The following is a 17488-nucleotide window of genomic DNA, read 5'->3' as shown; positions in this document are numbered from 1 at the left end:
AGAGAGAGAGAGAGAGAGAGAGAGAGAGAGAGAGAGAGAGAGAGAGACAGAGAGAGAGAGAGAGACAGAGAGAGAGGATGATTTATTTGCAATTATAGAAAAAGAAGCTATTTGAGAGGGAAGAAGGGGGCTGGGTACATGGAAGTGGTTGGAAAGAGGAAATGGAAGGGGAAGTGATGTAATTAAATTTAACTTTCAAAAAAATATATAATTGCATTATTTCCTCCATTCTTCTTCCATCCCCTTCCATGTATCCTTGAAATAAAAAGAGTACCTGAGGAATCTTACCATCTGCTTTACCTAATGTCCAGTTCGAGACCCCTAAAAGATGCCTAAAGGTCTGTAGGTACACAGTGAAGTGCAAAGAGACAAGAGTAAATTCAAACCCTAACTTATTCTTGAAAATGTGATCAAAGTTCTTCACAAAATACAGCGCTTAACATAAAGTAGATGGAGAGAAACAACAGACACAGCATAGTCCATCAGGGCAACAGGTTCTTTAAACACCACACACATTCATGAATAACTTCTCATCTGACCTTGTTCATTGTGTTCTATTGGTTTCTAGTCAGGGCTGCATTAAATCTAGAAGCATCAGATCAATGGAACTAGCCTTTAGGTTTAAATTATTAATCTGTTTGACAGCATTCCACTTCCCTATTTTGTAAATAAGTTTCTTTGTCTGAAAAACTGAAAATAAAATAACCTGGTTGGGGGTTTTGTTTTTATGTTGTTTTAATGTCTGAAATAAGACAACAAAAGTTGTTTTAAAAATCTCTGGATCAAAATATTTTAGGATTAGACGTTCTATTTAAGCATATCTGCATAATTCTATAATGACTTGCGAAATGACATAACTTAGGATCTCATTAGTGATTTTTAAAGTGAAATGTAATTTATATGAATGAACTAAATATGATCATGGCTAATGGGAAAGGACTGTTTCATTTGACTGCAGGTCCCAGCAAATATTAGGCAGATGGACAAACAGGAGCACTTTACCACAAGAGGATATGAGTCGCCTTGAAGATGCTTTGGTCTAAGCTCTTCTCTACAAATAAAACTACTGGAGGTAAAAGGAATACTTTAGCCTATAGTTGGTATAAGGTAGATTCTAGTAAATCACTATTAGTGTTATGCAAATCAGATTTAGTGATCAAAACTAACTCCAATATGCTATAGCTTGAAGACGCCTTAAAAATTTTTCCTTTTCACCACTGATCACACATTAATTTCAACTAATGATATACATATTTTCTTATGGTAATTTTATTTTAAAGGGAGATTTAAGTTAAGTGAGATTATAATGAACATTTTACATTATTCCTTCGGCAAGATTTGGTTTATATTTTTAACTATTTTAATTGTAAAATACACATGAGAAATTTATTTATATATTTGGTTACTTGCTTGTTTTTGTCATTTTTTGTAAGATGGGGTCTCATGTAGTTCATAAAGAACAGCCTTCAATGTCTGATCCTCCTTCTTCAGCCTCCCTAATGTTGCCACCATGACTTGGGGGACCCTTTTCCTCCTAATGGATTGTGTTGTTCCGCCTTGATGTAATGCTATGTGCCTGTTGTAGCTTGTTATGCCCTGTTAGGTTGATGTCCCTGAGAGTCCTGTTTTCTTCTAGAGGGAAGCTGAAGGGTATCAGTTTGGAGGAAAGGGGAGGTGGTGGGTAGGGTAGGAGAAGGCCAGGGGAGGAGGGGAAACTGGGATTAGGATGTAAATATAAGACAAGAATAAAAACTATGGATTAAAATGGTAACTGCTATGGTATTACTCTTTGTGTGAAGGGACGTGTAGGGTCACTCTTCAATAATTACTAGAAGGCAAAATGAATTTTTCTCAAAATGATAATACTGAATGGGTTCTCTCAAAAAATCTTTAAATATTAATTTTAAAAGAACAATAATAGAAAAGTGTTTAAAAGTATATTTTCCATGGGCCAATTTGAACTATTAAAAAATATTCATTTTCTTAGATTTTTCTTATCATGATCCCTTACATTCTAGAGATCACCCATGTCTTTTGAAAGACTTGAGACTTTCAGAGACAGAGTAGAAGCAGACTGTAAAGGGGGAAGGTCACCACCTATCTCAACATCCTTGTAAGGAGAGTGCAAAATGGGCCGAGCATCAACTATTGGCATGAATGACAAGTGTAAGGAGAACAGAAACTTGAATGTAAAATAATTGCATAGGAGCTGAATCAACTATGATTTCTCATCCCAAGGTGAGAGAAGTAAATCTGATCCCTTGGAGGAAGCATCATTCATAGGCAGTCAACACCATAATTCAAATGCATCTTACCGAGCCCTGTATGCCTTTATTCTGTTGATTTCTGTCTTAGTTAGAGTTTACTGCTGTAAACAGATACCATGTCCAAGGCAACTCTTATAAAGACAACATTTCATTGGGGCTGGCTTATAGGTTCAGAGATTCAGTATCGTCAAGGTGGAAACATGGCAGAATTCAGGCAGGCATGGTGCAGGAGGTACTGAGAGTTATACATCTTCATCTGCAGGCCTCTAAGAAAAGACTGACTTCCAGGCACCTAGGAATAGGGTATTAAAGCCCATGCCCACAGTGACACAGCTACACCTCTTAATCATACCACTCTCTAGCCCAAGCATATACAAAGTACCACAATTTGCTTTTTGGCTTTTTCCATAAAAATGGCAACAGAAAATATAATGATTTCTTACTTTTGTTGAATTTTAAGGTTTTGATTCATTAATGGGAACACTGGGAGTTCAGTGTTTAAGCTGGTGAACTTCTCTAACAGAGGCATTGAGTTTAATTTCAGGCATGAGAATCTACACACGGTCACTAAGATTTCGGTGCCTGTGGACTCTCATATCAATGTACTTTTTCATGTGACTGACACCTTAGTCTAGGGCCTAATCATCTCCCACTTGAACTGATACTATCATCAAGTAATTGCTCTCTCTACTTGTTGTGTACTGCTGATCTGGCCTTGAATTCATAATTTTCCAAAACCATTCTTTCTAAGGATGTCTCTTCCGACTCATTATCATTATGTTCAAAAATGAAAATGGCTTCTTGGAGCCTTCTATATAATGCTCAAGTTTCTAACCCTAAATTCAGGAGCAAGCACAAATAAATAGTCTTAATTGATCTTTCTAAAGTTTCTATTCACATAATTGGGAACTGACAAGGTTTTTCTCAAAAGGCCAAACATTATTTTAGGATTTGTGAGCTACACATCTTTGATACACATGTTTAATTCAGCACTTGTCCTGGAAAGCAGAGTACAGCGGCCTCACTTATTCACTAGGAATTTACTTAGTTATAATTAGTCTCACATCACCTGTACAAATATAGACATTGTGTTAGACTTCATCAAAGGGTCATAAATAGCCAAAATCTGCTATAGAGTACTAATTTCTTACATACTGGTCATTTACTGGTTCTTAAAACAGCTGCTCAGTGGTGTGTCCCAGAAGGGATTCAGGAAGAGTTAGCTCTGACTCTACCTTGACAAAGCTCACAATCTTGTCTATACATATGAAATCACTCACTGATTACATTATACTTTTGATGAAAGGTAGCCACAAGCAACATTTCATGCTGGAGGAGTTGGAAAATCATTTCTGAGGACGAGTGAGCAGGAAGAAGTCGATGCCAGCAGAGGCAATGACAGCACAAGCTAGAATCTGTAGACCTGAGACCTAATGGTGAATTGGCACAGACAAGCATAGATAAGGAGAAAGATACATTTTAAAATGGCTTTAACTTCATACTAATGAGTTCAGGCTAGTTCCTTTGAACTGTTCTGCCCTTAGCACTGTTTTCTGATTGCTATTTTAAAGAAGGACTCTTTAAAAGTATTTTCCTATTTGTTAATAGTTTCTGGACAAGGTTAAATCATACATGATAACTACTATAGTAATAAACTCATGTAACTGTCAAGAGCTTTGCAGATTTCTGTTTGGCTTAACATGTTAATGGAAAAATAACAGTTTAGAGTCCTCTTTTCTATTCCTCCATCTTGTATTCTTTCTTATCTTTTTTGTACCAGCAATGACATTTAGCATAAAGTCAAGCAGGACAGGCAAGCATAGGCTTTCCTACCATGTTTTCACTTAGAAGAAAAGGCTTCTAATGGAAGGAGACATATGCTGATGACCCTATCTCAAGAAGCAAAATGATACAATTGAAATATTTTTCAGACAGGAGTATTTTAGTGACAAGATGAAGAATTAGAGACAAATTAGCAGTGGGACTACCCATCCTGCAAAAGGAACATCTTCCTTCCAGCCTGGAACCTCTGCCTGGGGCAAAGTCAATGCTGTAGACCCCCTCCCACACCAAGAGACAGCTTGACTCCCAGGAGGATCACCACAACCAGGCTCACAAGTGAGCCCCCTCCACCTCTATACTGGCTTAACTGAGATCCTCATGAGGCCCAGCAGAGCCAGGACAAATCATCCCTGCTAGAGACACATCTTTCTTTTAGTTCACAACTGTGCTCTGGGGCAGATCAGGTGCTCTAACACTCCTCACCCAAGGCCCACACCCAGAGACCACTTGACTAGAGGAGGATCTTCATAACTAGGCTTGCAGATCAGGAGTTCCAAATCCCCTCCCTCACTCAGAGACATTCTGACTGGAGGAGGTCAATCATAACCAGTCTCAAAGGAGGGACAGGCTCCAGTCTGACACAGCAAGGCCAGTTAACACCAGAGATAACCAGATGATGAGAGGCAAGTGCAAGAACATAAGCAGCAGAAACCAACTTCAAGTCTGTGAAGAAAGAAATCAAAGACCTCAGAAGGTGGAAAGATCTCCCATGGTCATGGATTCATAGGATTAACAGTGAAAATGGCTATACTACAAAACACAATCTACAGATTAAATGCAATCCCATGAAAATGCCAATAAAATTCTATAGATCTTAAAAGAGCAATTCTCAACTTCATCTGAATAACCAAAAACCCAAGATATCAAAAACAATTCTAAACAAAAAAGAACTTCTGAGGTAAATCACCATCCCTGACCTCAAGCTGTACTAAAGAGCAATCTGATAAAAGAAAACAAAACAAAAAACAAAAAACAAAACCACATGGTATTAGTACAGAGACAGGTAGATCAATAGAATAGAATTGAAGACCCAGAAATAAACCCACATACCTATGGTCACTTGATCTTTGACAAAGAAGCCAAAACCATACAGTGGATAAAAGAAAGTATTTTCAACAAATGGTGCTGGTCTAACTGGAGGTCTGCATGTAGAAGAATGCAAATTGATCCATTTTTATCTCCTTGTATAAAGCTCAAGTCCAAGAGGATCATGGATTGTCACATAAAACCAGAGATGCTGAATCTAATAGAAGAGAAATTGGGGAAGAGCCTCGAACACATTAGCATAGGAGAAAATTTCCTGAATAGAACACCAGTGGCTCAGACTATAAGATCAACAATTGACAAATGGGATCTCATGAAACCGAAAAGCTTCTGTAAGGCAAAGAACACTGTCAATAGGACAAAACAGCAACCTACAGATTGGGAAAAGATCTTTACCAACCTTATATCCAGTAGAGGGCTAATATACAAAGAACTCAAAAAGTTAGACTCCAGGAAACCAAATAACCCAATTAAAGAATGTGTACAGAGCTAAACAAAGAACTCTCAACTCAGGAATCTTATATGGCCAAGAAACACCTAAAGAAATGTTCAACATCCTTAGTCATCAGGGAAATGCAAATAAAAACAACCCTGAGATTCTACCTTATACCAATCAGAATGGCTAAGATCAAAATCTCTGGTAACAGTAGATGCCGGCAAGGATGTGGACAAAGAGGAAGATTCTTCTATTGCTGGTGGGATTGCAAGCTAGTACAACCAATTTGGAAATCAATCTGGTGGTTCCTCATAAAATTGGAAATAGTTGGGCATATGCCCAAAAGATGCTTCTACATATAACAAGGACATGTGCTACAATATGTTCATAACAGCCTTATTTATAATAGCCAGAAGCTGAAAACAACTCAGATGTCACTCAACCAAAGAATGGATACAGAAAATGTGATACATTTATACAACGGAATACTACTCAGCTATTAAAAACAATGAGTTCACGAATTTTGTAGACATATAGATGGAACTAGAAAATATCATCCTGAGTGAAGTAACTCAGACCCAAAAGGACATGTATGTTATGTAGTCACTGTTAAGTAGATACTAGCTCAAAAGCTCAGAATACCCACAATGCAACTCACAGACCATATGATGATTACAAGAAGGAAGGCCAAAGTGTGGATGCTTCAATCCCACTTAGAATGGGGATCATATAATCACAGGAGGCAGAGGACGAGATGGTCATGGGTGCAAGAGGAGAGGGAAAGAGAAAAAGGGGGGCTGTACCAGGTATAGAAAGAGATGGGAGAATAGTCCAGAGGGCCAGGAAAATGAAGAGAAATAAGTAACATTGGGAGGTGGGGAATGAGGAATCACTAGAAAGTCCCAGATGCCAAGGATTTGAGAGGCTTCCAGGACCCAATGGGGATGACATTAGCAGAAATACCCAACAGTGGAGGGACAGAATCTGAAGAGACCACCTCCAGTAGATAAACATGGTCCCCAGTTGAGGTATGGGACCACCCACCCATCTCAAAAATTTTAATCCAGTATTGTTCCTGTCTAAAGAAAATTCAGGGAAAATATGGAGCAGAAACTGAAGGAAAGGTCATCCAGAGACCACCCCACCTTGGATTCCACCCCATCAGCAGACATAAAACCCCAACACTGTTGCTGATGCCATGAAGTGCTTATAGACAGGAGCCTGGTATGGCTATCCTCTGAGAGTTTCGACCAGTACCTGACTAAGACAGATGCAGAAACTCACAGCCAACTATTGAACTGAGCCCGGGGACTCCAATGGAAAGGACTGAAGTTAGGGGAAGGACTGAAGGGGCTGAAGGGGCTATGAAAACCCATAGGAAGAACAACAATATCAATTAACTGGACCACCAGAGCTCCCAGGAACTAAACAGCCAACCACGAGTGTGTCCATGGCTCCTGCTACATATATAGCAGAGGACTACCTTATCTGACATCAACATGAGGGGAGGTGCTTGATCCTTTGGAGGCTGTTGCCCTAGTGAAGGGAGATGCTGGAGGGGTGAGCTGGGAGTGGGTGGGTGGGTGGGAAAGAACCCTCTTAAAGGCAAAGGGGAGAGGGAGATCGGGAGGTTGTAGAGGAGATACGGGGAAGGGGGACAACAGTTGAAATATAAATAATTAAAATAATTTTTAAAATATCGAAAAAGTGAAACCAGAAATAGAGAGAGAGAGAGAATTATACAGGAGTCATATTACAAGAATCACTTGTGTTTAATGCAGAAACCAGGGACCTGTGATGTTCCTTCTAGAAAAGACACCACATGGTACTCACTCTGACCACTATAATAATGAGCTACATTTCACTTGTTTGACTCACCAAACTAGACAAACTTTAATAAGCCAAAAAATTCCCATGGGTCTCATTATGGATAATGTCTAAAAGTATGGCTATTGTGATTCGTTGCAGGCTCCCCGCAAGCCTCTATTCCATTAAAGAGAATCACCCAAATTTCTTAAAGTCAAGATGATCTTCTATTTCTCTCCTAAGTCATTTTTGCACATATAATCACTATGATATAAACACAGAGTGGACTTTCTAAAAGACTACCTAATAAGTTTAGGAAAACTAAAAATATTTAGAGGAAGATATTTTAATATAAATTGTCTGAACAAATTGTCATGTGCTGTTTGTATTCGTTCAGAATTGACTCTGAGAACATAATGGGCCAGACTTCAGCATGTTTATTTCAAGTCTCTTTTAAAACTCACAGTCCAGTGGCGGGCTGAACCCCCTGATGCTAGGACAAGGTAAAAGGAAAATAGCAAACACCCAAGGACATTAAAATCATCGTACACTTGAGAACAGGAGAAGGTAAACTATTTCCAATATGGGTTGCTACTGGTTAGCCATCCTAAGATATAAAAATGCCTGCAGTGGGAATGAGAAGCCATAAGGTTACCTGTGGAGAGAATAGCTATTCTCAGCTCTGCCCAAGAGTCTCCTGCAGGGATTCCATAGTCAGTTTCTACTGGAAGTTGTGAGCTTCAGGTTTGATGATACTTTATTGTCTAACTGCTACTTGCAATTTGTTCTTTTACTTTTGCTTGGCTAATTAATGGCTTAATGACAGGTCTAATAGATGACTAATATACAGTTCATTCCTCATATAGCACAACTAGCTCTCAGAACCTCAATCAAAAGAGAAGTATTAATATAGTATGGTCTTTGCCAAAGCAGTTCCATAATTTACCAGAGAACATTTTATAACTAAACACCCAGTTAAATGATGCTCTTAAGAAGTCTTAAAGTCTTCTCTCTCTCCGCCCCGCCTTTCATTTTCTATTCTCTATGTAGATTAAGTTACATAGACACCAATTATATCTTAGAAATTTGATAAAGCCTACACATTCCACATCTTCACAAAATCCTAACCATTTATAAAGTTTCTAAACTAATAACCCTGTATCTTTTTCACAAAATCTTGACCTATTCTCAGCAAATATATAGTCATTATAAAAAGAAACATGCTTAATCCTGTAACAAAACAGCCCAAAGGAGCAAAGTATGCTACAGTGGTGAAGTCAAATGACACCTCTACTGATATTTTCCTATCTGAAAATGAAATCATGTGGAAAATTATTTCTATGCTAGCAGAATAATTAAGATAAAGCACAAAATTTGATGGAAGAAATGGAAGTCTAGATTGTTCTTGATCTTTAGGGACAGACAATATCTATTTTAGTTTTATATTGCTTGTCTATGATCTCTTTTAAAAGTTATTTCATTGATGTTATAAATATATAGACAAAAATATCTAACAAATATTGAAGCAAATCCTGAGGGGTATTCTGGTGTTTTGTTGCTACATGGGGATTACTTGATTCTGAACACTGATCCAGAGGTGGACTATCTTCTGAGACTTAGATATCTCTCTTCATAGAAATATTTTCATTATAATCACGGCTCTGTTAATGGATTTTCATGAATTGCATGCCTTTGAGTATATCTGTCCAGTAAAAATTACATCTAAAAAAATAGATGTGGTTGCTAGCTTCCAACACTTGAAAAGGGATTTTGGAAAAAATGACATGAAAACCATCAGACTTATAAAACCAAGGACTTATAATTTCAGGCTATCATGATTTAGTCTACAAATATAGAATATATATTTATTGCAAACAAAAACTATGTAACAAGTAGGATGTATTATAAAACAAGAACAAAATATAGCCAATTAAAGCCTAAGCAACATTCTTCAGATATGTGAATAGAACACTTTACTCGGATTCTGTCAACACTGCCTAATGATCTTTTTCTTTATTCAAGAATGGCTGACTGTAAATAAAAGCTACTCTAACAGCTCCAAAGAAGCCACACAAGGAAAACTCAACACTTCAGTGATAAATAAAATGTCAATTCACTCTCCTAAGTCCACAAGATTATTCTGTATTATATAAGCAAAATAATTTCAGCACAATCGAAAGCTATTAATGACTCCAGGCATAAACCACTTCATTCACAAATCATACATCTGCAGGGCCTCATGCGATGCAAGATTTTACTAAATACTTAACATTTGTACTGATTTTAGAATATTCTATTCAGTCAAATTCACGTAGGAGATTTCACAGGTTGTTATGGGTATTTTGTTAATAACGACATTGTTTTTCTGATATGATTGTCATGCCCTCTACTTCAAATATCAGTTACAGTTTGGTTACAGCATGATTGTGCCTACCTTTTGAAGCTAATATTCCTCTAAGGTAGGGATATTTCTTGGCAATTGTAGGATCTCTTGCCTTTTCTTTCTTGCTCCTTCTGGCATCAGCATTTAACTGACTCTTGGCAACAGTGCCCAAAGACAAACTTAGCATATCCTCTGTTAGCCATAATTTGAATCTCTGTTCTTAAAAATTTCTGGATGTTTTAAACATTTTCCCTTCAATCGTCATCCCAATTCCTTCTTTGATATATTGTCTGCATAATAACAAATCTCCCTCCCTTCAATCCTTATTCCAAATCCAAGAATGCTGTTCTGGCTGCATGCTCACATAGTCGTTTTTTTTTTGTTTGTTTGTTTCAATAAAAAGTATATAACATGGGAAAATTTACAACAGGCATAACTGGCTAACTTATAAGAATGTCCTCTTTCCACATGTTACCTACATCTTCTACCTGCTGGATAAAAGATCATTCTCCTGGTCTATACTGAGAGAACCCACGGTTAAAAAGAACATTTGCAAATGAAAGATGCTTTTAAAAAAAAAGTGTCCCCATGGCATAAATGAGAGGCTTTGTATGATATGGGAATATGAACTTTATTTTTCTTGCAGCTTCTAAAGTGAAAAATGTCTTTGAATTTCATTGACTTGAAAAGGAATCCTATGGAATTTCAATTGTGGTTTGCCTCACATCTGCATATATCATCTCTCTTGTATTATCAGACTTTTTAAAAAAATCAATAATATTTCTAGTGTTCACTTACTGCTAATATTATTATTACCTATTAGGCACAGTTCCCTAAAAATGTTATAGGGGACTAATGCTTTGTTTAATCACATAGCAATGAAAGAAGAGTTTGGATTGGCTATTTTACAAATGACTTGGGGGGAAAAAGTCCTCTTATTCCTCATAGCTTATAGGAACATCAAAACAACTTCAAGTGGGTATGACTAGTCAGGATAAGACATTTGTTTTCTTGAGGCTTCTTTGGTGGATTACAGTTAAATGCTTACTTGAGCATAGGAACATCGGGAGAACTTTAAGTGGGTATTCCTTTCTCAAATAGAGACATTATATCATAATAATTTCTGTCTTAAAATTGTTCCATTCTGCTAGATGGTCCTTGCACACAAATTGTTCACAAGGTGACACTGTGATCACAAACCTAAAAATCAAACTGTGTTTATACATTTTAGAAAGAATGCCTCTGCCTTGAAATGTCTAAAACCAAAGTTTTCTTTTTAAAGTGCCGGGCAGTGGTGGCGCACGTTTTTAATCCCAGCACTTGGGAGGCAGAGGCAGGTGGATTTCTGAGTTCAAGGCCAGCCTGGTCTACAAAGTGAGTTCCAGGATAGCCCGGGCTATAAAGAGAAACCCTGTCTCAAAAAAACCAAAAATAAATAAATGAATAAATAAATAAATAAATAAATAGAAAAAAGAAAAAATAAAGTCTTTTGATCAATATAGTTAAAACAAATTATTTATTTTAGACACTAAACTACTCAGTTTTGATTTCTGTGTAGATGCTAGAATTTCTAATATGACATATTCGCTTATAAAAAAAAAATCACCATGAAGCACAAAATGAAAATATCTCAGAGGTTCATGACTTACAGCCAGATAAAAATGTTAGAAAAACTTCAAAGATAGAAAATGCATAAGCTAAATGGAGGCCATCAAAAGAGTCAGAGTTATGTTTTCACCAAAAGGGATGAATACTTATGAGGCCAGTTCAAACACGAGCACTGAAACCCACACTCATAATAAATGGAAGAGAGGAGCCCAGCATGTATTTTAATTGGTGGGACGGTTCGCTGCCCTACAGTAGTTAAAAATTACTCTTTGAAAGTTTACACTCGTGAAGCACATGTCCAAACAGCAACAGGACATTTGCCTTTCATGGGCCCTACTATTAGTCAACAGAGCACAAATCAAAACTTGCAGTAAACAGTTACCTCTGGGTGCTAGCAAAGAACTATTGCTATTTCAAAAAATGTATTAACACCTCTAACAGTAGGGGTAGTCAAGGGAAGGATGCTAATTTCATTGCTAGAGGAGGAGAGTTAGTATGAAAAATTGTTAGAAAATATTCTAAGCAATCATAAGCCTATATCTGATATATTTTTATATAATTCAATAGTCATATATTCTGAATTTATCCAATTATCATAATTCTAAAAGAAATTTATGAAAGTTATTTCCTACACTATAAATCCAAACTGAAGCACTAAATGGAATCCATATGTAAGAAGATAATTTCTACTATTGTCTTAATTACCCAAAAGGTTTAGCATAAATACCATAGTGATACTGTTATCTACAATCAAAAGTTTTCACATTGAAGCACATCTGATATTTTTCCATCTGGTCAGGGTATTGTAAGATAATTTTTATAGAATAAAGAGATTTGACCTTATATGCCATCTACTTTCAATCATCCTTAAAATAACCTTGAGACAAAATATATGTTTATCATTTTAAAAATCACAAAAGTTTTCAACCACATTAAAGTTTGTGTAATTAAATGGTATAAAAAGAATCAAATATTGGCATAACAATAGAGACAATAAAATGTTATATAGTCGCTTCCTTATTTTATATTCATTCAATACTATGAATACTGATTGTATAATTAATTTTTTTATAAGCATACTTGCATGAACATAAAATTCACCCTATGGCTAAATCATGTCATTTAATTATAGTTCTTTACAAATTTTCTCAGGTTGTTTATTAAAATTTTTATTTTACATGAAGATGCTCATTTTATCAATGACTTATATACAATTAATTTAGAGAAGGGGCCTTTTTTGTCAATCATCTGAAAATATAAAGCTGTAAAAGTGGAGGAAATGAGAGATCATAAAGAAGACTATTAATTCTTGCTTGATTTGTGCCCTGTGTTTGCACAAGAGTATCCTAGTTTCTTTCTATGCTGCCTTCCTCAAGAAACTGAGTGTGAATGTTGGACTAGAAGTTCTGTATGATTCTTCTCTTGCTGTGAATTTCTCTATTGCTTCAGTCTTGTTAAAAATCTTTTTATTAACAAGCCATTGTTAATCTTTCATTCATAATATCAGTCTATTCTATTGTATGCCTCTATAGTTGCAATGAAACAAATCAAAGAAGCAAATGATAGTATAAAGACGTACATGGGAAATAATAAAACAGAGCAACAAAAAAATCAGGGTAAGACATGGTTTCCTGAGGCTTCTTTGATAGATTACAGTTAAATGCTTACTTGAACACAGGAACATTGGGAGAACTTTAAGTGGGTATAGCTAGAGTCTAGTTATCATCAGGTAAGTGCACCTCCTATAGTTGATTATCAATTGAAACAAATGAAGCAGATTCTATAACCAGGTGGATTATTATGCAAAACATAAAATATGTGAAAAACGATAGCATGCACTGTGAATGGAGAGGCAAATAAAGATGAAAAGTTTTGGTCCATTCTATAGACAAGGAAGCATTCCGGACAAGTCTGACTCAGGTCCAATGCCAAGGAATTATATTACCGAATTCAAGGGTAATCACCAGGAATCAAGAATGTATCTGAAAACATGAAAATCACTGATCCTCTCTATAATATTTAAATACGCTGTGTCCATTGAGAATTTTATCAGAAAATATAATTTTCAACACTGTACTTCTAAAAGTAAAATACTAAGATTTAATGTTTTAGAGTTAAAAATTCAAATAATGAACAAATGAACCATTTGTTAATGAAATGAATCAAGGGCTAGTAGGAAGGGCATTCCAAAAAAGCTGTACATTCAAGCCAGGTGTGGAGGTATGTACCAGGAATTCCAGCTCTTTGGAAGCCAAAGCAGGAGGATGGTGGGTTCAGGGCCAGCTCAGGATATACAGTTATAGTCTGTCTCAACAGATTAGTCAAGTAATGAAGCAAAATAAATTTCTATATCCAGGCATTATAGCTTAGATTTATAAGGACTGAATGAAATGTACTTAGCTGTTTTGTGCTTTTTTATTTTTTCTTTTCCTAAAACTTGAAGAGCCCTCACTAGAAAGAAGTATTCTCATCAAAGATGCTATTGGAGCAGAACTACAGAACACATTCTAACAAAAAAAAATAAATATTGAAAAACTCACGAATACACAAATACGTTAGTATATGATGTGAGGAATGGCTTATTTTTCATTCTAGAGAAGGCATTTCACTTAATTTTGGGAAATAAAAGCAATGCTAGTTTCCTAAGTGAAAATGGCTTTATTTCACTCGTAAGTAAAAAATTGGTTTTTATAAATATTTTCTATCCAACAAAAAAGGTAGAGAGAGAACATAAGATTTAAAAATAATTTTGTTTTTACTTTATTATTGGTTCTATTATAATTAACAAATAGAATTCATCTAAAATGTTGATATAAACCAAATGGCATTGAGAAATAAATGCAATATATTTGCCAAAGTTTTATGCTATATGCTTTCTAACTATAATAAACACAGTGAGACTATCCTTCACATGTAGTTCTGATCTTGCTTCGACAATGAGGACACTTCCACGTCTGTTATTCTTATGTGGGTGTTTTGATAATCACAGTTGAGTGATTGAAAGCACTGCTATTAAGTATAGATAGGAAAAGGAGACACATAAAAGCAATTCACAGGAAACACTGAAGACACTAGGAAGTTCCCTGCACCCAGCTCGCAATTTTATTCTTGTCTTTTCCCTTTTGAAAAATGTATGTAAATGCACAGCTATCTGTGCATATATGTTAGTATCCGTGTGTGCATGGGTTTGTGCATGTGTACATGTGTTGGCGTGGTTGGGGATTGGGCAGTGGTTGACATCCAGTGTCTTCTTCAGGCTCTGTCCAGTTAATATTTTTGAGCCAGAGTTCCTTACTGTCTGGCTAATGAGTCTCAATGATTATCTTGTCTCTTCCATTTCAGGGATGGCACATTCCACCATGCCTTGCTTATATATGAGTTCTGGGGGATCAAGTTCAGATCCTTATGCTTACATCACAAGAGTTTACCCAGGAGCCAACTTTCCAGTGCTCTTTTTCTTTCTCCAGTAAGAAAACAAACAGAAATCAACTGATAGGCAGTCAAAATAATTACATGAACAACATTGCTCCAGCCTCAATTTAATAATGAACAAAATACCAAACCTTTCAAACTTTTGGACTTTATCATCAGGAATGACTTAGCATACATCTGATAGAAAGTAACACAATAAATACTTCATTTCAAAATCACTTTAATACCAAAACATGGTACATGTACTCTTATTGGCCAAAGAAATCGAGCTATATTCAAGTGAGTTACTTTCTTTCAAGTTGGTATTTGTGTTCTTCAATATAGACAATTGTCCTGCATTTTAAGCAGCACAAAAGATTCTCAACATTTCTTATTTTGTTTTTTTTCAGAACTTAGATTATGTAATATTCTTATATAATTACTATTCAAAGGCAAGTATGGACTGAAGGCATTTTTTTAACGTCATTGGTGTGAATAGAGAAGCAAACAGAAATGCTGTGCTAAAATCTCTCCTACGAGTCCACATACTTATTCAGATCCAGTTTTTACACATTTTACCAAAGTCGAGTCTAAGTAGCTATACATTAAGTGACAATAACACTGGTTCCTTATAATAGACATTCAAAATTCTTTTTTTAGAGACAACCTTTCAATTTTTGACAAAATATGTATGAGGCTATAATTTTTTATACAGGCATGTATAAGGAGGCTAATTAGTTGCTTTGTCTTATTAATGTATAACAAATACAGCCTTGGGAAAACAAAACGGGCAAAGGTAAGTTTTTAAACAGACCAGACAAACAAGAAATCAGCTTCAGTTTCTACTGACTAAGAAATTCTTCACTTTCGTAATAAATTACTGTGAAGACTCATAAAGAAGAGAATTTCTACATTCACTCAAAGTGAAGAAAATCCATGAAATATCAGTATAGTCACATATTCTATGGATAAGCATGCAACAGAGTAAGTCTGTATTTCTGCTATAAGCTAAATGCTAACAAAATGTCACTTATGAACAGTACCAGAATGTGCCACCCCCAAGCATGCCACTCTGACACAAGGATTACTTTCAGCTAAGGGTACTTCAAAAAAACAGCAGCCACAAGCCAGCTGGGCATACTACTCCTCTCTGTCTTGAACAAAGGAGATTAACGCTCCAGGTGAAAACTGTCCTCCCTGGAGCTGAAGTCAAGAAACATTCTTCAGTGGAGAATCATAGCTGAGAACATTCAGCAGTCTTGTTAAAATAATTCTGATCTTCCTTCAGCCTCTACATAATTTAGTTACTTGTTCAAAATTCCTTGTGCAAACTAATACAAACATGGGTAAGTTTCACCATTTTAAAGGCCTCTGCTTCGTTTGTGAGGGCTTCTTTGACACCGAAAACATATTATATGTGTATGTATCATTCTCTGGTAATCTGTTTTACATCAATTTCATTGTAAGACTAAGATGGGACCACAAAAGGGAAAGAAGGAAACCCAGCTCTCCCACACTTACTACTGTGATTTCTCATACTGTTGTATGAATACAACATTTACAAAATTAGTGCCTGTATGTCTTCTTACATATTTTACGGGTAAAATATTAACTGAAAACACAGGTAGATGGCATTTCTGTGAAGGAAATGAAGATCTTCCAAGCAGAAAGTCAGTCAACACACACACACACACACACACACACACACAAATTTGACAGCCTAAAAGAATTTTCCACCCTAAAGTGTTCCATTACCAAGTCTCTGAATGTTCTGGGTTGAAAGAACAGAGCAAAGTATTGGGTTACACTTGCTCCCACCTTCAAAATGCAATTTTTTTCAGAAACAAGGCTTAGATTGACTCACCGGTCCAAAAGAATTACTGTCAAAACTGTGTCCATGGTGATCTCCTTCAACCCACATGTGACCACGGGGGACTTTGACCAACCGGTTTTTGTGTCCAATTGTTCTGAAAAGAAACAGTGAGAGCAATGAGGTGAGAGTAGGAAGGGGACTTTACACTTTGCAGACAGAATCAGGAAGGAAAGAACAGCTATTAGGCAGATGAGAGGGTCTAACTCTGACAGTGTTTGAAATAAACCACAGGAAGAGATAAGATGAACACTCAGTGCTGATTGACTTTAGACAACCTGGAACAGACTTCTGGGAGTCTAATAACAGGCAATTCATTCCCAATGTATTTATGCCCAGTATACTTTGAAAATAAGCTTCCCTGTGTAATAGGATCTTTGTTGCACAAGGAAGCATAATTGCATTGAAACTCAATTTGGATAAATGTCTTTTCTTCCAAGAAGACAAGCTCTAGACATAGGTTACCTTTACTAGCTTAAGGGTCTAAGGGTCTGTCCTGATCTCTATAGATAGAATTAAAGATACCTGGGCTATGAACTACTCCTAGTCCTGGTTGTGGGAGTTACGGGGAGTTTCTGGCTTTAAGGGTCGTTTACATTACTAGCCATCTCTGGTCCTGGTTGTAGAAGCTTGATAAGGCCTGGCCCAACAGATAAAGTAGAAAGCAAAAACAGACCGTTAATCACTAAAATTTTAATTTTCTGGATGGAAGAACAGGTTTTTCTATCTATTCCATTGGAAAGACAATCCTGTGTTTTTAACATTCTTGGTTTCACTGGAGATCTGTGGGCCCAAAGACCTTCATGCTACGCTTCCAACAA

General features: G+C 36.3%; 1 protein-coding gene across 5 annotated transcripts in view; it reads right to left on the bottom strand.

Annotated features, from left to right (window-relative positions):
• The window catches only part of Immp2l (inner mitochondrial membrane peptidase subunit 2), a 796480-nt gene that overhangs the window by 142290 nt on the left and 636702 nt on the right, over positions 1 to 17488 (bottom strand). For all 5 annotated transcript variants that reach the window (XM_028768878.1, XM_028768882.1, XM_028768881.1 and 2 more), the window contains one exon: positions 16662 to 16764. In XM_028768878.1, the coding sequence (XP_028624711.1) occupies positions 16662 to 16764 (103 nt within the window). The remainder of the gene's footprint in view (positions 1 to 16661; positions 16765 to 17488) is intronic.

This window comes from Grammomys surdaster, unplaced genomic scaffold (genome assembly GCF_004785775.1).
Source record: "Grammomys surdaster isolate TR1022 unplaced genomic scaffold, NIH_TR_1.0 188, whole genome shotgun sequence".
Classification (NCBI taxonomy): Eukaryota; Metazoa; Chordata; class Mammalia; order Rodentia; family Muridae; genus Grammomys; species Grammomys surdaster.
This window is presented reverse-complemented; position numbering and strand designations above follow the sequence as displayed.